The 22,544-nt window shown below is 35.1% G+C and overlaps 1 protein-coding gene across 1 annotated transcript in view; it reads right to left on the reverse strand.

Moving 5' to 3' along the window:
* Positions 1–7,988: 7,988 nt before the first annotated feature.
* LOC124357112 (GTP-binding protein Di-Ras1-like) overlaps positions 7,989–22,544 on the reverse strand; it is a 151,728-nt gene continuing 137,172 nt past the window's right edge. Inside the window, exons 3-5 of the mRNA XM_046808580.1 lie at positions 21,368–21,543; positions 14,160–14,354; positions 7,989–11,148 (exon numbers count right to left, since the gene is read on the reverse strand). Coding sequence (XP_046664536.1) covers positions 11,017–11,148; positions 14,160–14,354; positions 21,368–21,543 — 503 coding nt within the window. The 3' untranslated portion in view covers positions 7,989–11,016. The remainder of the gene's footprint in view (positions 11,149–14,159; positions 14,355–21,367; positions 21,544–22,544) is intronic.

Genomic DNA, 22,544 nt, shown 5'->3' on the forward strand with positions numbered 1-22,544 from the left:
TTATTTTCTATTACTGTTTAAATTGTTAGAACCTAATGTCCTGAATAAGAACATTGTAATAAGAAATGTGATGAAATTACACTAAATGTGACTGTTTAGCTTTATACGACAAGAACGAGCTTTCGCTTCGTAATTAATTTCGTTACCCACTCACTCACTGATTTCATTCAGCCATGGCAGTAGTCGGCTGTATGATGACACCGCTGACAGCTAGCTGTTGTATAAACTACTAAATTCATTTGTTCATATAGTATGTAAAGTTAATTAAACTATCATAAGTTTTTCGGTTAATTTGTGTTAAGAAATTATAAACAGTTTATACCGTAAATGTACTTCGTTAAAGTGGACGTGCTCACTAAGTAACTGACTGAGTTATTGACGTAAAAATAGGTAATTTCCACGTTACAGCTCACTTGAAATTATGTACAAGGTTCAATTCTGAATGTACATAGCAGGTAAAGCTGAGATATCCATTTTAATTTCCAAAGCTATTAAATCTGTTAATAAATTGACATCAAAGTTCATTTTGTACTGATATTACATGAGAGGATTGTTAAAATTACACATGTCTAAAATATCTTAATTTTTCATAGTAACTAAAAAATGGTAACAAATTATGTGAAAGTACAAATTAATATAGCATGTTAAATTGTGACATAACATTTCTTCATTGGAGAATACCATTCCTCAAAATTAGTTTTGATGGAATGTGTTTGAAAGGTACTTAAAATTAGCTTATCAGATAATGTGTTACGCCATATTTATCGTTCTTGAAGGACATCCCATGGAAGTACAGGGTTGTTACTCAATGTGGAATTAGTGGTGAGCCCTGCTCTCAGAGACTAAAATCCGAAGAAACACACGGAAAATTATGAAACAGAAACAAATTGAACTTTTATGAGTTTAAGGAAACATCCTGTACAGCGACTATGTGTAATAAGAATACGTTAATGATAAAATAATATATAATTCCTAGACTGAATATCAAGGAAATAGGAGATTACTGTGAAGACGGGTCGGAAATCAAGATATGCAATGTATTATATGCGGTTAACATGGCTTATGCATAATAAAATAATGCATAATTTAATAAATATATCGATGTAGTACATGGAAGCGCAACGGCCCAGGACAGTTTAGCCAAGTATACAGGGATGACTTTGTAGGCTATACAATTATCCTAGTTCTAAACCATAAATAGTACCATACATTTATGGTACCTACGAGTTATAAGGTACTAAAGCTTGTTGAGTGGAATTGACCAAAGAAGCTACATTTTTGACAGTTTGATTTTTTAAAACTATTCCAGTAATTTATTTTTGAGATTTTTACAATTACAATAAAACATTGAACGAAAGCGTCTAAAGAGACTGTTATTATTTAAATACTACTATGAGACATAACGAAAACTTATGAATGTTAATACATTCACATACCTTGTGGCAAGATAGCTTGAGACAGATTTCATCTGCAGACTTTATATTTTGCATGAAACTTAAACTTCTAAATTGACAAGAATGAGTTCTATGGTGCATGTCCAACCATGCAATTAGGCATAGCGTTGCTGAAGACTATTTCTCAGTAGCTTGACATAATTTCCCTTTTGTCTGCCGAGGGGTAGAAAAAAATTGTTCTCTGAAACGTTGCATGCAACCTTAGAGAAGCCTGTTACACAACACATGATTTGGCATACTCCTCCTAGTAACATAGAATGTTATGCAGGTATTGTATAAATGAAGGATTTGTGATATGGAGTTGCTAGATCATGTGGATACTTTCGAAACACGAGTAACATGTACGGACAATATTAATCCTGACAAAGTTTCCACATACTTACCTTTCTTAATTATTTGTGATCTGATTTCTTCTATGAGGCGTTGATGTTAAGATCCCTGACTGCATCAGAGCATAGATGATGCCCTGTCCAGACTGTCAGTATGATAGGCGATAATAGCGGATCATTAACTTTTATTTCTCAAAGTCTACGGGAATACATGAATGAACGTCAACAACATAACAGTATTATCGCGCATTTGATTTAGTATTTATTAATTAAAATTACATTTCTATAAAAAATGAGTTGGAATAAATAAAAAAAAAATTATTAAAGTAAGTTAGAATAGTTCAGAAAGAGTTAAAAAATGTTATTATCAAATATGTCCTTAGTGCAATCTACAAAAGTTCAGAAAGGAAGAAGAAGCTTCTTGTAGATCCTCTTTTGTTTGGTAGACAATGGTTGCAGCAGGATAGTGAGGACAATGACCGTGATAGTTAATTATGCAGCCGCCAATTATCTGAACGCGTGATGAATGTGTAATTGAGGAGAAAAGAGGAAACTCACAGTTTTTACTGAGAGAATTGTGGGTTACGCGAAAACTGCTAAAATAAGCTGATTCGATAATATTGTGAATTTTAAAACATTTTACTGAATACTTGTAAACGTACAATTTTACAATTGATATGGAGGATTTACAACGAAGAAATTTGATGTCACGTTACACACACATTTTGTTTTGATTTATGGAATTCTGTATTATCCATAATTATATAAATCGACTGTGGAATTACAATTAATACATTAAATATTTGAACTTAGAAGACATTATAATGATTTTGATAGGAATGGTGTCTTAAATTTACTTAGATTTAGAGAAGAATTCTAATTATTTCAGTTACTTGTATTGTGTGTATACGAACTCTGGATATTTGATACAACACGAGTGGGCGTGTTACTGTATCTAACAGCGACGTGTAATGTACGTGTCTGTAAAGTGATTAAATATTTAGCGCAATCATTTAATATTCAAACATTCAGTATGAGTATTTTGAAAATAGACAGTAAAGGTACAGCAGTCATTTAAACGACGAGAACAACTGACCGTCTTCTTGAGGAAATTTACCATATTGATCCAATGTGGCAAAGCTGTTCTTAGCTAGAAGAGGACAATAAGAAACAAAATGATCTCTACAAGTTTAATTTTCCTCAATGCTTATTCTAAAACATTAATTATCCCTAAAGAACTCTATAAGGATACACACTCTGTGGAGATGGTTTCTTAGATATCCAAGCCTTATGATTAGACCACTATGCGACAAGAGGAGAGAAGATTTTATCCTTGTGGATTATTGTATCATTTTCCATATTATATGGACCTGAACTGTGGATTGACTAACAATAACAACAATAACGTACCTTTGTTAAACAGTTGACATTGTAGTCACAACACTAATATACTTTGGACTTTTAATAAGCTATGTTACAGATACCAGAAGATGAGATTATTTTAGTAATTTACATAGTTGCAAGTAATATTTTATAAAGAAACTGTTAATGTTAATGTAAAATTTTAGTTTTTAAAGTTTAATTTAAGCATTATACGAGCATTTATAAATAAAAAAATCAAAACATTATTTCTACAACTAATTTTTGCAGAATCGTTAAAATTTAAATACATAGAAAGTGATGGTTTTATTTTGAATTTTGAACATTCGTGGTCAACCTAAAACACAATAGGTTATCGCATGTAGCTCTTGAACCAGAATTGCTTTTTTTCATTAAGCATAACAAAACAGTCTCATCAGTTACCCCTTTTCCAAATTCCATAGATTAAACTTATAAGCATTATCTTTGCATTTCAATTTCACCATCTTGCGTCGTGTTCTTTGTTCGTTCCGTTGTATCTCTTACAATTGGAACACCAACTTTCTCTTCTTATTCGGAGAGATCTCTTCGCATTTTTCAAGAGACCGCTACACACTACACGTAATGAATTGTAAACCAAACAAACAACAACAAACTACTGCGTTTCCAAGTTACACTTTCCTGACTCCATAGGTCTCGGATACACACAGATGCCATCCTCCTGAATATTCATCATACTGAGTTCTGAACAAAGTTGTTCGTAAAACATTCCATTCAACAGTCTTACAAATCTTTCAGCTAGTGATAAGGGTTTCCCTTGTTACCTATTCCAGTTTGAAGTTAATAGGAAGTAAGCGTTTGAATTTGGTTATTTTTAGGATATAAGTTTTCTAGTTAGGATATTTTGTATTTGGTGTTGAAAGAGGCCCTACGGTTTCCCTTGGAAGTTATTCTTCTTGGGGTTTATTGTTCTCTGTTAAAAAACAAGAAATGGAATCGTGCTTATGTTAAAACAGTTAAATTACATTCACAAAAATCTAAAGTTCCCAAAGACAAAACAATGCTTTCTGTAATCTAATGGCTTGCACATTTGGTACACTTGAGTCCTGAAGTTGCAATAGATATTGAGATACCATCAATATGACTCCTGTCATATACAATAGAATCCAGAGTAATAAATACTATACATGACAGTTGTGGAGTGAGACATTTGCTGTCAATATCAATAATTTCATTATCATCGCTGGATATTTCAATATCGTTGTCACCTGGGACAAGCGAGAAGCTAGTATAATCATTATTCTCGTTTCACATTTCGTTCTTAAAATACATTTCAATCAGATCAAACGAATTATAAAAAGAACTAATTTAACTAACTTTGATGTTATAATTTACTAACTTCACTTCAGAACCGGCACTTTTTTACCATAGACTTAATTTTGTTCAAAATCTATTCGATGCAATTTCCAAGAAAATATAGACATTTATTGGTGTTTATGCTAGCAAAGAAGCAAATACATTTTTAAGTGAGTCTCTCTGAATGCTCTTTGTGAAAAAATAATTTAACAGTCAACATAAATGTACTGCTAGGTCTCACAAAAGGATTTTGTAATATTACAGAGTAATGTTTTATTAAATTCGACCAAGTGCACTTCAAGAAAGTGCGCATGCTAAGAAGCAGTAATTTTTATGACAGAAATAGAGGAGAATGTAATCTTTGATTATGAATTATCAATTAGAAGAATTACCTTCAGAAGGGTTCATAACCAAGGATATAATTTTTGCCATTCTAGTACTGAAGAACGAATAGGGATGATGCAGTCAGAATCTATCAATGGTCATCTCACGTGGCAGTTTGATATTTTAGGGGAAAAGGATACAAGTTGTATGGAAGTAATTTGAATGGCAGATTGTGTCTGTGATATGACATTGCCATAAGAGATTGTGAAGCAAAAGATTTAATTATGGCATGGGTTTACACGTTGCGATTAGGTACGGCAGATTATCAACGTTCGGCAACATCCAAGACGGAAAGTGAAACATAGATGTCACCCTAGAAACAGGCGACACTGTATTGAAGGTTAATGAATAGAAAGCTCAAGAGAAGTCATTGCCCGATCAGAGACTGATCACAATAACACTGCCTGAAGATTCAATAAGAAGAGAAGGGAATACATAGAGTGATGGAGCTTACGATTTAAATAAAGTAAAATGAAGAAATTTTGATCGAGGTTTGTTAAGAAGTGTACAGTCTATAGATATAGATGCACCTGCATAATCGGAATTTTTTACAAGAATCACAGACATGGAGCAGAGTTCGATGGCGTATAATTTGCAAAGTTTAAAGAAAAGATTGGAGCAAGAACGGAAACGGAAGAGAAAACACTTCTCAGTGCATCAAACAAGTGGAGATCGAACTATTACTGTTAGATGCTAGAGATTAAGAAGAACAGGGGAACGGCAGATGGTTAGGGGACAGACAGTAGGAGAAAGCATAGGAGAAGGTGAGAGAAAATAAAAAATAGTTGACAGCAACAATTAAAGTGTCGAAGGACATGGTACCTGAGAGGATAGAACTGGCTATGATGGAATGAAAAGTGAAGAGTATAAAAAGGAAGAATAAGAGGCACTCCGTTAGAGTTGTTCAAAAAGATGTTGAACAATGCAGGATACTCAGAAGTATGAAAAACGGAATTGCCAAAATTATTATAAAAAGTGAAGACTAATCCTTAAGCCGAGTAAAAAGTTATAGGCCAGAAATAATATTGATGGAGAAAAGATTGAAAAATTGTTGGAAAGAGAAAAGAGTATAGATGTACTAAAGCGTATATGAACTGAAGATACGTTGCCAAATATGAAGAGGGAAGGCGTTAGTGTCAGGAATAGTAAATGATAAGTATTCCTAAACATTTTTGGAGCTTTAGACTATGCACGGTGGTCTGAAGTGTCGAAGTTCTCTGAGAAGGCCCTTTTAACACCTACCAAATGACCAGACGTTATTTTTACTTCCGAAGTGTGATACTGCAAAAGGAGAAAACTCAATAAAATCACCAATGGCTGCGCACAGGATTCAATGAATTATGAACATTGCTATGAAATATAATGTTTGATGACTTCCTTCGGTCCCCATTCGGGAATTAGATCCCGGCCAGTATCTGTGTAGATGACGGACTGTTGTTGGTGAAGATAAAAAAAAACAAGTCCACAATTGACGGAGAAAATGTAAGAGCATTCGGGAATTAGATCCCGGCCAGTATCTGTGTAGATGACGGACTGTTGTTGGTGAAGATAAAAAAAACAAGTCCACAATTGACGGAGAAAATGTAAGAGCATTAGAAATTGTAATGTCATGGGAAGCAAATAAAAAGTAACCTTTTACAGAAAATAGGTCATCCCTTAACGTTTCTCTCCACCTAAAGAGAAAACTGTTGGATAGATCCATACAAGTGAGAAGGCGAGTAGAAAATATGCAATTTATTAAAAAATGAAGTATATGATAGTAACGTTCAGAAGTGGAATAAACTTAGTATCATAGTATATCATAAAAAATACAATGAAAGAATTGGGCAAACTGAAAGGTCTGGCAAAGGTAGTAACATGAGGTGTGAGAATTTTATAACGTTGTATAACGAGTAAGGTTGTTGGAGCCGATGGTGCTGGTTGGATGTAAGATGTGGGGGGTCTGATGAGAGAATGATGGGGAAAACATATAGAGGTCATAGAAAAAACAGCTGGTAGGAGAGATCAAACACTACTGGCTTACATAACACGAAGCGGTAAAGGTAAATTGCTGGATCCCGTTGAACTTGATGGTCAAAGAGAGGCAGAAACGATGACAATATACAGAAGTTAGAAAGTAAGAACTATAAGAAGATAAGAATAAATACTATATGAGTAGATAAAAGGTGGCAAAGAAAGACGACGTTTGCCTGCGTACCAGACCTTTGACTTACGGATAGAGTAGAATGGAAGACATACCACTATACTACGCAGATTTTAAGCGGGTATGTAAACATCAAGGCGAAACTAAGAGGACAACTTGGTAGAGAACGATGCATGTAAAGATTTGCAGGGTGTCAAAGTATCCCAACAACATTATGAGGATCATGGAAGAAATATGTGAGGATTTCTAGCAGCAAAAAAGGAGGAACCGAGGCGGCAAGTTGTCTGCGCAGTAGGAAAGTCGCAGTCAAATTCACTCACTTATGTAGAAGAATATGGAGCAAGAATGAAGTATTAGAAAGTGCAAGATGTTTACACAAGACCAAATATTAAAAGAAATTCATTATAAAAAAGAATTATAAAAGAAAAAAAGAAAAAAAATCTCAATTATTTTGATATTTATTGATATTAAAGATATTACGAGGGGAGCGATGTTCGGAGTAGTTGAAGTCGAAGAGTAGGTGAAGTGGAGACAACAAGAGTTTCAGTAAAACACACCACCCTCTCCTCAATCCTCCTCAATCTCTCTTCCTCTATAATATTTTGCTAGAGTGTCTTTGTATCCAACAACACCTAACAATAGTTTCAAATCTGTCTAGGCTTGGCGAAAATAATAATTCCGAAATCGGCCTCTGAAGAAATGTCAAATTTCCAAAATTAAAGTTACTCATGATATATATATATATATATATATATATATATATATATATAGGTTGTTAATATTATATATTTTCAACCTAAATATGGTTTAAAATATAAATTAAATGGTAACAAATTATTCATCCATCAGTTGCCAGCGGACGAGACACAGAAATCCACAGACTTCTAAATTCCACTTACTTTGATATTCCCTGTTTTTATTTTAAATGATCTATTATGAGGATTGAAAGGAAAATAAATACTGTTTAGTAAGATATTTGATTTATTTATCATATTAATGAATTACAAAAGTCTTTTACAGCCATCTGTTAACTTCACTCCCATTACAGTTATAAAGCTCTGAATTTGCAACACTATATAAATAATGGTTCTATTATATATTAAAATTAAACATTATAGCGAAGAACAATTCAACAATATTCGTTATGTACAAGAGACTTGTTCGGTAACACAAGTCTCAGCTCACCCGTAACAGTTAACAAGTTGTTTGGCGTCAAGTGCAGTAACTTGGTTTTCAATGAAGGAGATTAACTCGGACACACTTTCATCATTAATCATATTCCAACCACATTTTTCATTTATAATTAATCACTCTCAAAACTTACAGGTTTAAACAATTTTTGAATAAAGTTTGCCTTGATTAACATTTATAGAATAGTCACTATTACTTCAATTTAAACTTCAAAATGAATTAATATAAACAGGTTACACGTTTTTACCTTCGACTGACTTTCTCCCAATTTCCGAGCGTTGTCCCTCACAAGTGAGCGAATTACAATATTATAAACTTCGATCAGAATCTGTCTGGACTTACATTTTAAGTAAAACATTAAAAGACGGGATTCGTAATTTATTGTTTTGGTCTATCGAACCAAACGTAACACTGAGAACATTTCGGTTTCATTTCATGCAGAACTACTAAAAATATTTGTCATATAAGAACAATATATTAAAGCAAAATAAAACGAAACGATTTATGCTCTTATTATTTATTTTAAGGAGAGGCCGATCTCATGTCAAGCCTTATTTTGTCCGTCCACATGGACCACTGGCTTGTGCAAGGATATTATCTAACAGAATAAAGGGGAAAGTCGATACAGTACAAGATCGATGGTACCGATAAAAAGTGCTACGGTCTCAGATATGATTTTAACCTACGCTTTACCTAACTCAGATCCAAAGTCCGACTTCTTAGACCTCTCGGCAATCGGCACTCCCATAGTTTAGTACTATTTGGTTTACACGAGCATCATAGAACATATACATGTCTAAAAACTGTTTTAAAGGGTAAATTATGTACATAAAGTTTATAAGGACTAAAAGAATTCATATTAAAATCGTAAAAGGCAGAAAAAACATGATACAATGTTAAATCTTAAAGCTAAATAAGTAGAAGTGATGGACATATTTCTGGAGGAATTTTATTTCCACTCGACAAGCGCCCACCCGTGAAACAGGTAAATTCTATTTGTTTAAAACCCTTCCTGCTGACAAACATATAGTACGAGTGTATATAAAAATCGTCTACATATATCACTTGCTACTGAATGACACAATCTGTAGTTATAATTATCAGAGCTATACTACAGTTGGTCCGCTAGAATTGAGAGTGAATAATGACTAGACTGGTGTTTTTTAGTATGTGAAAAGCTCACTAGCCTGTGTCCCAAACAAGCATTTTAAACGGAAATTATGTGTCTTAATTATTATATACATTATGCAATATTTAGACAATTAACACAAATTATGAAAATAAAGTAGATTAATGAAACTTAAAGTATATGTATTCTGAAACTTGCATACTCTTTTAAACTTTACTTAATGTTTCTAAAAATCCCTGGTTATTTTTTATATTTCACGTTGTTACACATTGTTTCCAAAATTTGGTGATAAACAAGATAAAGCATGTCAAAAGAACAAACACGTTGTTCCAAGTAATGTTCTGTTACAAACAATGTTTTACTTTAACCTCCATTCGAAATAATGTTTCTCGAACAGAACATAGGAAGCACTAGAGGAAGAGACATCTATATGGTAGGACGTCGATTGAACATACAATCCAATATACTCCAAACATTCTCCGATTTATGGCAACGTTTAACAAACTGTTTTCGTAGCTGAGTACAACTTGCGACTTATCCAAAATTTTAAAAGTGACACATTTAACGAAACTGCAGTTAACTAACATTTCAAAAACGGTTTTACTGACAATTGCGGTCAAACTAATTAAATATTGTATTCACCCTAGTTAATATAAAAACAACTGCATTGCAGTCACAGTTATACAATCTAAAGTTTTACACACAAAAACTGTTATATAGCTGGGTGCCCAGCAGTTGTTTATTAAATTGTTAAAGGCATGTGCTTAGATTCATTATTACCCATTAAACTACTTGGTGTGTATTTTAAGCTGTAGATCCGAGGATCCTGAGTTCATTACAAATGAATACGATTAAAAAGCACATGAAAACACTATAAGTTTCCTCACTTAGCCTTAAAATAATGGCTGTATAATCTTACAAAATCAGAGTGTACAGCACTTTAGTCCTCTGTATTGAAATGAACTTAAGGTTTCCCCCATAAGACTAATATTAAACCTTTACGTCGTTATATTTAATCGTAGAATCAGGGTTGATAACTCATTTTAAGGTCGATTATAGTACACATCCAAACGCTTTATTGTTTTTCTTGTAAAGTGTATTCTTTTAGCGTAACTAAACGATAGAGTGTAAGAATGTTTGAAATATTTTGGTAAAAATCCAATAATATTATCAAAAAATATAAAAAGCGTTTGCATGCGTATTGGTTACATCTTTAATTTTACGACTAAAGGTAAAGTCGTAAAAATATTTGAGGTTTAACACAGTTTTATAGGGCTAGAATCAAGATGGTCGCCAGTACCTCCGGCTATTCCCTCAGCCTGACTCAGTAGCTGACGTGGTTTTGACAGAAAACCTGAACAAGTTCAACCTCCACATCGCGACCAGTATGTTGGTACAATATCAAAATGGCTACATTTAAACCCACTTATGATAATTATATACAGAGAATAAAATAAGGTAAATAGTGTAAGCTTGTGTTCAGTGGTCGGTGTTCAAGCCACTGAGCAGGAGTTGCGCTTGAGCATGTACTTGTTCTTGACGGAGCCGGACCCCGAGTTGCCGCCGACGTAGTTCGGGAGTGACTGCCTTCTTCGCTTCACTGCAGGACTCAGGTTGTAGTGGATCTGAAAATAAGGTAAATAGTGTAAGCTTGTGTTCAGTGGTCTCTGTTCAAGCCACTGAGCAGGAGTTGCGCTTGAGCATGTACTTGTTCTTGACGGAGCCGGACCCCGAGTTGCCGCCGACGTAGTTCGGGAGTGACTGCCTTCTTCGCTTCACTGCAGGACTCAGGTTGTAGTGGATCTGGAACAGGCCTCGGTAGAATCGTACTATTGTAAATATAAATTGATAATAGTATGTGCTCCTATCACGCAAGGAATGTTGACCAGTTTAGTTGGAACACAAGGAGGGTTCACCTCTGGCTGGTTTATGTCGTCCAGTTGAACCTACACTGAGTACAGGAAAATCGGTCACTTAAATCTGTGCAACACTAAGTCCAGAAGCGGCATACTACTAAAAGCAATTGTTAAGATATTGCAGTGCAAGGGTAGATCGGTAGGTCTAATCTATAGCGGAGGATGGATGTTGGTGTTGTTGGGGTTCCCTAAATGTTAAAGGTTGTTACTTGCCTAAACATAAGGGCGTGCCACCCCTACCCGCTTTGACTGGAGAGACTGGTACAGAGCTGGCCTCTCCCTTTATCCAAGGAGACATGATTAATATTAGTGTCCAAAATCCTTCCTCGTGCATCTTAACAGGAGGCGGCCCCTACCTCTAACCTTACTCATCCAGAATATCCTGTTACTTAGGAAGTAAGTACCACAAAGGACTAAATGAAATTTCTCAGCTTCTTGTCTTGCTTCAAAGTGATTTGAAATGCATGAATTTAGTGTTAATCATCTGACTCTAAGAACAAAATTTAAACCTCAAACACTTTTATGACTTTTTTCTGAAATTAATGAGAAATATTTAATTTTTAAGATATGATCAATCGAAAAAAAACTTTGAATGCATGTACGATAAGGTTATTTTTATTGCAAAAAATAACAAATATTGTTTTAAATTTGTTTAAAAATATATACTTTAGAGGAATAACTGTATGCGTAATAATCATATCTCTAAATAGAGACATGTCCTGTAATTCTACGGCTAGAAATAAGAGCTTAAAAGTATTTGAAGTTTAACTCATGGTCCTGGAGTATTTGAAGTAAACCTCATAGTTGTTAATCTGCAGCACTGAAGTAATGTTTTTCATCATTCTTTAAGGTTATGGGCTACTTTCCAATACAGCTGAGATCTGCGAAAGTCACTGTTTCCCTCGTAGCTGTCAGTAGATTTTCTCTACCCAAACATTACTTTCCCGTTGTAAACAATTCTTTCCCAATGTATACATCTCTTTCCTTATATAAACAATTGAAATTTTTTGCCACTCCTACGTACAGGTGATTTTAACACCAAAATGAATTATGAAATAGTGTTACGTTTCCTTATGGAATAATAATTACTAGACTATGAAATGTTTTAAGCATTGATATAAATATATTTAGTCCTTGTTTTTCAGACTATTAACGAAATATATTATACTATTCATATCTCACTCCAATCCCAAGATTATGTTTCGTGAATAATAACAAATTCAATGAAAAGTGAAAGGAACCTCACAAAATGATCAGACTTGCTTAAAGACTACGTTTTATTTAGAGTTCAAAATAATTATGAACTGTTCTTCATTGTAATTCGTAATTGTATTACAGTGAATGAAAATAAACATTTGGCAGTTTACTCAACAAAATGGTCTTTAATAAAGTTATAAAAGCATTGAATGGAGGGTTATGGAAATTACCGTTACGTAAATATTTGCTCAAAGTAACAACAGACAGCACCAACATCGAATTCCAAAGATTGTGTTTACCTTATTCATTATGTCAATAATAACGTTACTGTACTTGCATCTCATAATCCTAATGAGAAGGAGAACTTTACATATTATACGACATTCTCATAATGTAAACTCTAAGTCACGAAGAAATTGTTTTGTTCTCTTCAGTTCAAATGCCCTTTAAGGTTAAAAACTTGAAATTTCGAAGGCTGTCTGTAAGATTGATACTAATGGTACATTCTTGTAGCTTGGCATATGGTTCCTGAATTAAAATTAAAATCAACAATCAAAAAATTCAGTTCTCTAAACATTTCAACATTAGCTTCGTAATCTTTCCAGATCTAATTCAACTAGGCCCAAAACTCTTATTTAAGCTAAATTACAACATATATAACTAAATAATAACTTATATAACTAAATATAAGTAGCTCTATTACTCAGACCTGAACTAGCAGCAAAGCACAGATATTTATACTGCATGAACGCTAAATAGTACAGAACTATCTGTCTATCATATTTTCTTGATAAAAACTTGAAATTCTAGTAAATTACTACATTTAAAATTGTTGTTCAACGGGAATTCACTTCATTGAACAGGAAATCCTTGAAAGCTGCGCTCTACCATGTGATTAGTAGGATTAGGGATTACAAGGAAAGAAATTGCAGTCATATTTTAATTTTTAGACGGCACCAATCATACAAATACAGGTTTACTCTCCGGTGGATCAAGTTTTCCGTATAGATCTTTACGTTTACTTTGAGTTTACTTAGACTTCTTAACTTAGCTAGAAAAAGAGACTAAACACTACACATAGTCATGTTAATGACTCTGAGCTGACGCTGCTTGCCAAGCCCACCCAGAAATGCTTAAAACTAAAGCAAAGAAAAAGTTGTTCTAAGGCAAGGTTCTAAGAATTGACCCATTGGCTCCGATTCGCAAAGGTGACTTGTATGGGCACAACCATCAACACAAGATCTTCAGCTTCTCCCATGCAATCATCATGAAAACCATTCCTAAACTCTTTCAGACTTTAACATGTGTCAAGTCTGCCATATCTGACACAAGTTGAGAGGAACTATATGAATCTCTAAGTCCATTAAGACTGATAATTTTAAGATGCGAGGGATTGATGCGCAAAATTCATGTAGGACATAAGTTGATGTGCTGGTATGTCGGGGATAAAAAGTTGGACAGCCTCTGTTTTACTTACGTGAGCTGGAGAAGAGTGATTTCTTATCGAACAAATTAAACCTTAGGTTTTGAAGTTTATATTACTAGTGGTGAGGCAGGAGATGAGTAGTGATATCTTTTTGTAAAATATTTTGAAACAAAGTACACTACACTTCACACCTGTAAAATAACTGTCCTTACCCTCCTATCTATTCTCAAAATTCCTCATTATCCATAAAATTATACGAACAATTCCGAGTTTACCTTTGCTTGAACCAAAAGTTCCTTGAAGACCTGGATGATATTCTGGTTCTCCTTGGCCGAACACTCCACGTAGCCACACTCCCAGTCGTATACGGCTACAGTCTCCGCCAACTCCCTACTCACGGCTCGGTCAGCCAGCTCCGACTTGTTTCCCACCACAACGATCGGCACCATCGGTCCTCTCTGCTCCACTATCTGTGCATCAATTATATAAGTAGCATGTATTGCAACACTTTCCCTACGACACAAATTTGAAAGTTATGCCATGAGTACTGATTTGGGTAATAAATATACACTTTAATTTCTTTCTTAAGTTTGATCAAGCCATAAATGTAGTCTTGTTTTGTTATAGGTAACCCGCTTACAAAAAGACACTGGATGATTTTAGTTCACGCAGGGTGGGTAAATACCCCTCCGCCGCTGTGATCCCGCGCTCTCCCAGTATCCCCATCACTGCCAGGCACTCGTCCGCTTGCTCTATCCCCTGACCTGGCCACTTAGCGACTAACCTCAAACCAAAATGAAAGCTCCCTGGATACGTCTATGGCTACATTAGTCTGTGTAATTAATATTTTACGATTGTATAGGCCTATATACAAAAATACAGCATACTTATAGATAGGTAAGTAGCTGCAGTGAAAACAAAATGGCGCGAGCGAGACACGATCCACACAGCTGAAAAACAGAGACGAGGAGATGCTTGTCAGTTGTCCCACTCCCTACCCCTGGAGGGGAGCCCCTCCTGCGCGTGGCTGGTCCGATATTTGCTTCTGCGCAGGTTTCTATGCGAGCGGTTAATCTTTACTGCGGCATACTGATTTTAGGTCTGAACAAAATTCTTTTGACTACTAAGAATTTAAATATATTTAAAACATAATATCTTTTGGATCACAGGTTGCAAAAATTAGATAGATTTATTTTGCTATTCCTAGTAGGTATTATAATATAATGCACTGATATCTCTCTTACATTGGAATCCATCAGATTCTGGTACCATCTGCCTTCTGAAGACTTCCTTGGCCCGCAAGCTATGTCTTCTTTCACTTGACTTATCTTGGAAAATGATCTCTGAGTGCATTCCCCATAGCTATTAGGACAATATGGCACCTACAAATTAGTGACTCCGAGACCAACTGTCCTCTAGACGTTAATAGATATCCTCTAGACATCAGGTTACTCTGCCCTTTTGAATCTTTTGGTCTTTAATACCACGTGGAATCTACAGACCTCCAGCTCATAGAACCATCGGTATTAGTGAGCTTGCAGTTTCTGACAACATTTATATTTACGATCCTCCAGTATCTAAAATTTCTCAGTCCTATAGGATACTTTATTCACTGAGGCTATCTGAAAGCTTCGAGTCTCTATAAGCATTATTTTTTCTCTTACATAGCCGATGAAAGCCTCCAAACGTTTTGAAGCAAGCAATTTTAATTCGTTGTCATCTTTTTATGGAATACTCCAGCCTCTGGAACCATGCAATAATTGAAAATCATGAGAGTCTGGAGAAATTTTTCTTCAAGAATTCTTGGATCTGTCTGTACTAAGCTTCTAATATCCTTTGGCCTCTGTGATCTATCTCTATAAATCTTTGGCCTCCAATATCTGCGACCAGCTGGACTCAAAGGTAAAGAAGCACATTCATATAGTTAAACCCAGAATGGAAGAGGTAGTGTGGTTCTCTTTCAGTCAGTGGGGATAGACCATCTTACAATTGAGAGGATCCAGTAACACTGTGTAATATAGCAAATGAGGCTCTGATTTTAAAATGTGTCCTTGCAGTACCAAAAAAAATCTAGGACTTATTATTGACATTATTGACAAACACTTAAGATGGACTGAACAGGCTTCTTTGATATGTAATATGGTCTTTGCCGGTATTCACAGCCTCAAGCGGCTGGCCACAGCAAGTTAAAATAATGCTGATAAAGACTCTTGTACTGCCTCACTTCAACTACTGTGACATAGTCATTAATGACATGACTGTGGAGCTTTCAAATAGACTTCAGCGTGCTCAGAACTTTTGCATTAGGTTCATCTTCAATCTCAAACGTGATGATCACGTAACGCCCTTCTTCAAACAATTATCTATCTTAAAATTAGAAGATCTTCGGGACTATCACTCAATCATTCTGTTGCACGCTCTTTTAAATACAAACTGTCCCATCTTTCAAACAACTTTCAATTTATGTCTGAAATAAGTGAACGAAGTAAAAGGAGGGGTACATCCTTATTATCTATCCCAATTCATCGAAAAACTACCTTTAATAAGTCGTTTACAGATTCTGCCTGTCGATTGTGGAATGCCTTACCTATAAACATAAGAGCCATTGATAAGCGCTCGCTTTGGGGCGGAGGTCAGGGCCTTGATGCTGGGGGCTCAGGGGGTATAGCGGTTTGCGGCTTTGGAATGTGGTACTTAAGGCAACTGAATGCAAGTTGAATGAATGCGTGTGTGTCTTATTATAGTATTGTAAATATATATAAAATTACATTAATTATAATTTTTTTAATTTAAAAACTAAGATTCTTTTAACGTATAAGGTAAATAAATAGATTTATTTTTAGTTATACACATGTATGTTAGTTTAATTTTTTACGAGGTTAAGTGGTAGAGAGGACCTTATAGTCCTAACTTCGCCTCTAATAAAGACATTTTTCATTTTATTTACCCACAGAGATGTAACTGTTTAAATACTATTTTAATTTTTTTGAACTGTGTGTAATGGAACCGCTTTCAATTATTCAAATGGGAAATTCTTTGGGTGGAAAGCATGCCAATGATTTGACATATTTATTTTTGAGAATTGTATGATATTATGGATTTAAGTCAACCAACCAGATAACAATGTTTTTTCACATTTAGAAACAGTTTAGTAGACGCGCGTTGAATTGAAACTAAGAAAACAAGTCGAGATTGCTACATCAGATTCTGATCACGCTGACGCCCCTAATCCTGGATTCAATAAACGTAAGAGTTCGTCAACATACTCTGGATCTGAACTTGGAATCTGCAAGTTTAAGTAAATTTTTCAAAACCAAACTATCTCGTTACCAGAGCCGTTATCTTTCACACAATACAGAAGTAGATAGAAGTAGAAGCTATCATGTTGCTGGATAGTGTGAAAACCTGTAATTTTGGTTAATCCTTGAGAGATTTTGTGAAAAACATTCTCTTCAGAATGTTATGTTACCCTGAAAGTTAATTTTGATCATCGGATCCGGCTGTCGATATTTACAGAGTTCAGATCAGAGGTTGCACGTGAAAATGAACGTTTGTGACCCAGAGAAGTGAGTTTAATTACAATTTTACTAGTTGCCCTTTGACGTGTCCAATGTGAGTGAACAACAAACGGTATACGATCTACATGGAAGTTATTTATTCGTCTGTATGTGATCTCACTAGCAAACATTTTTGAGGACTGAGTTGCATTTTATCGAGTAAAACTACTATACATGTGGTTCACGCTGTGTGACCACACGCTACGGGGTAATAGTGCCTGAATTCTCCATGACACGAGTGGAGACTTTGTGTTCCATGGAACTGTCACGTTGATATGTTCCAGCAGCGATTACAAAAATCGGCACACAAATTCTGACAATGAAGCAAAATAAATGTTCCCAATTATTTCTCCTCGTCGTAGTCGCATTTTACCAGTTTGTTGATAAACCCATCCAACATTGATCATGAAATATAAAGTGTGCCAGATTTGAGGAAAATTGGTTTAAAATGTAGCTTGTAGATGGAGTGTGCGAGACACACACACGCTCAGGCACACGAGCACACGAGCACACACACACACACACACACACACACACACACACACACACACACACACACACACATTACAAAGTTAAAGTGAGCGTACTATACTGAGCTTTATGCGTAGGTTGTCTCAATATTTTTTTAACTATAAATTTAAAGGGATAGTACATTTCTCACTACTATATCAGTTTAATAAATGTATACAATAATATAAACACAATTTTAAAGGTGTCTGTCTGTGTGTGTTACTCAATGACGTAAAAACTAATGAACCAATTTTACACGGACTTTCTTAAGCTCCCTGTTTAGCAAATAAGACTATTTAAATCCAGAAACTCCATCCAGGCTACGCACTGTGGAGTCTTACAGACTCCCTTTTTTTGGCTTAATCAGCAGATAATAAATATGTGTTTTTGTAATTAACTGTTCTTTTTAAACATTAAAAAGTATTAAATTTAAGTACAATTTTAAATTTCTTTACATTTTTACAACACTCTTATTTCAACATTTCCAGTAATTACTAATGACCTCAAAGATTATTCAGGAAATAACATGAAAGTTTTAATAAAAATATACTTTTAACTGTAAATTTGATCAAGTATTGAGTTTGCAGTGCTTGATCATTAGTGTAATGTAACATATAAAACAAAGTTACTATCAAACTTTTGCTACAGACCGTTATAAACCCCGTCTCAGCTTTTTACCGAATTGGGCATTTTAGACAAACTTACCTATGGCGCCAGAAATAAGGATAAAACTTGTACCGGAATAAGCTAAAATGGTCATAGGCCTACACTTTTTCACCGAATATACTTCTCAGACCTTTGCACGTGTCTGAAAGAATGTTTGATCTTGGTATCAACGCAAAATAAACTTTGGTTTCCCATTATTCAATATATCATCATGTGTGTGTTAACTGAAAAGCATAGAACTTCAACTCCACGCAGGCTTTAAATAGTTGAAGTTCTCACTGAAACATTTTTTAATAAAACAGCTACTGGAGAGAAATTCGAGTTAGTTCTCGGTACTTATAAAAACTGTTGTCTCAGGCTTTCAACTAAGTATACACTCTCCGTCTTGAGGGTCTCAAATACTGCTCTTTAAACTTAAACCTAAAATGGATCAGGATTCAGGAATATTTTCAGTGATTAACTTAACTCAGGAGTGTTTAAAATGTAATTTAAAAGGAATATGCCCACGATGTCCCTCTTTTTCAGTAGGAAATACGTGTGAAGCCGCGAGTAACTGCTAGTTCATAACAATCTTAAATGAAATGCAGTTCAGAAACAATTGATTTCCATTATAGTTTTCTTGTAAAACAGAAACGTTTTTCAGGTGTTAATAGTTTAGCTTTGTTTTTAATTGGAAATGTAGTGTTAACCCGTATAAAACACTGCAAGTATCATAATATGCTTACCAATTTGTATGTTTATTGAGAAGAATACGTTACCAAAGACACAAAATCACTTAGTTAGCTGTCGGCGTTCAGTGAAAGCAACCTTTAGAATGTTACACATTGTTTTCAGAAAGGATGCAAACTTGTGGATTGGAGGGATACGAAATGTCAAAGCATACAACATATAGTTGACTGTTGACTTCAAACATAACTTTTTCTGAAACAAGAGCGCAACCACAAACTATTCACCTGCAAGCTGATTACACAAACACATCTCTAGACGTACGTGAGCGAATCACGAACATGTGCTTGCCTTTTGCAGATTCCCGTTTGCTTTCCGGGCGACGCGACGCGACGCGACGTGCACACCCTCTTCATGTTTGTGAGATGTGACGAAAGGAACATTAGTATTCTGAGAATAGGTTATGGTGTTGTATGATCAAAGTCGACAACTTTTAGAAAACAACTCAAAACTACTGACTTAATTGGCTGACCTTCTACCAAGCCTATCACTCTAGAAGATGAAAAATTTCATTTCTGTCTGTCTGTCCGCACGATATCTCGAAAAAGAAATTACCTATAGACTTGTAATTTTGCGCGAAGTTTTGTTTAAATGTGATGAACACTCAGTTTGATGATGTGGTATGTCACTCCATAGGTCTTGGATGAGAGTTAGCAAATATGTTTACAATAGTCTTATGGGTAACCATGATAGCAATGAGAAAATAGCAGAATAAATAAATTTTTGAACAAACAGTACAGTCATATGAGATTTTAACATGTGATGTGAGATTTCTATTAGTAGAGTAAAACGAACACTAATAGAGTGGAATATTAAAAGTAGGTGACAATATTAATTTCAGCGTACTTTTGCGGTTTAGTACCGTCCCTAGCTCACCGAAACTTTTAAATCCTAACTTAATGAACAGCAACGTGAATCTAGCATGTAGAAAGTTTTTATCAGTAGGCTTTAAAATTTACTTGAAATTGAATTTCTACATAGACAAGAATGTGTTCTATGATGGTGCATGTCCAACCATGAAATTTGTCTGAGCGTAGGTGTTGTGTCAATTTATGTTGTGTATGAATGTATGTCTATCTGCCCGCAGGACACCCCGAGAATGAAATGAGTTATAGATTTTTACATTTGCATGCCGCCTTAGCAAAGTCTATTGCAAAGTCTATTACATGACACGTGGTGTGGCGTTGGCGTACTCCTACCTTGTTTATATAGAAATTCAAAGTTAATAAATTATTTTTATGGAATTAATTTGTGAAATAGATAAGGAATTTAGCACTTTTTGTAACGAAAAACTACGATACTATGTTGGTCGGTTTATAATCACTAATAACAAGCAACCACCTGTGAAGGAAACCTGATTTTTCTGGACATTTGCCATCGTTGAATACAAGAAAGCAGCAACACTACGTTTCGAGACCTAAGACTCGATCACTTCCTCAGGTGTATAACCAATTTAACACATTACTGCAATTTAGTTTAAAGTAAACAAATCATATCTGAGATTTGTGACATGCATAAGTCAGGAACCACCGCAAACAATATATGTGTCAACCCCATGCACACTACCTCTAAAACACGCACTTAATAAAACCAAATACAATTATTAAAACTGAATTATAGAACACAGGTTACAATAGGTACTGAACGGCTAATCACTACGAACATACCCAAATAGTAAACAGCGATCATCAGAACAGAAAAAGGAAGGCGGCGAAAAAGAAAACGGTTGTGAGGGGTTGGGGATGTTTTTATTAAGTACATGTTTAAGAGACAGTGTGTATGGAGTTGACACACATGTTCGTTATGATTCCTGGCTTATGAATGTCACAGCGCTCTGGTATGATTTGCTTACTTCAACCTAGATTTTATTTATATATAGGTTAGTTAGTCACCTAAGGAAGAGAGCAGATTGCAGATTTCGAAACGTGCTGATTAATGATTTATTGTATCACTGAACGATTGAAATTGTGCAAAAAATCATATTTCCATTGTAAAAAAAAACACTTTAAACCAAGAATAACCACCTGGTCTCTAAGCTTGATGACTTCTTGCCATGTTTCTTCATCGTCCACGGAGTACACGAGAATGAACGCGTGGGCGGTGTTCACAGAAAGCGCCCTCATCGCCGGGAACTGGTACGCCCCAGAAGTGTCCAGAATGTCCAGCGTCAGGCAGGCTCCATCCTGTAACTCGTATTCCCCTGGAAACACAAGATAGCAGTACTCATGGTAAGTCGTATTTATTGTTCTATAGTGTTTTGTTTAAGTGTATTGTTAAAATACTATCATAGAGGATGGCATGCATGGCTTAGAGATTCCAGAAACAAATGTGTGAAGGTATAAACTAATAATGCCTCATCTCATCTTTGGTTCAAGCACTTGTAAATGTTTGACTTTTGTTTAGACGCTTTGAAAGGTTTTAGCTTTGACTGTACATGTCCGTTCTATTATTATTAAATTATGCCATTTTTTGTTATTATATATATTTCTGTTGATTTAAATACTAGGATTTTATTTTTAATGATGTGAACTGGATTTTAAATTAGTATTTACAGTTATTTACTATAATATTATATAGTCCTATTTAAATAGTTTCCAGATCGTAATTTTGGAGAATAGTCCATATTTTAGTTTGCTACCCATCATTGCTCTTATCTCATTGTTCATTGGTATATGCTTATATTTATGATTAATTTTTAATCTACTCCCTAGTTTGAAGAGGTAATGAGTTGCAAATGCTTTAAAGTCGATTCGCAGTTATTAAACGCGCCTGATCAAAGACCACGATTCCGATATAGTTTTCTGCACAGAAAGACCCAAGTCGCGATTGATCGTACAGTAACTGACAGCGCGCTCAAATGGCAAGGTGTAGTGTTACTACTGATGGGGCCCATAGCGGAACTCTGGCGAATTCTGTAAAGATCCTAATTACTAACCTCAATATGACATGTAGGTTTGGATGAATGCTTTTCAATTTTTCCATATACTTTAAATGTATGTATAAAGTGCAATTCAAAATGTGAGTTATCGTACGTTCCATGTGGCTTATAACCTAGAAAACAACTGTAGTACTAGCAAATGGGGATTACGGCCGAAGTAGTCGTCTCGCACGCACTAATCCCCACACACACGAGCGCACACTCAACGACCAGCCCGGTACCTGCCTTTTGCGTCCTAGGTTATGCAGGAACGTCTTAGACTC

This window comes from Homalodisca vitripennis, chromosome 1, assembly GCF_021130785.1.
Source record: "Homalodisca vitripennis isolate AUS2020 chromosome 1, UT_GWSS_2.1, whole genome shotgun sequence".
NCBI lineage: Eukaryota > Metazoa > Arthropoda > Insecta > Hemiptera > Cicadellidae > Homalodisca > Homalodisca vitripennis.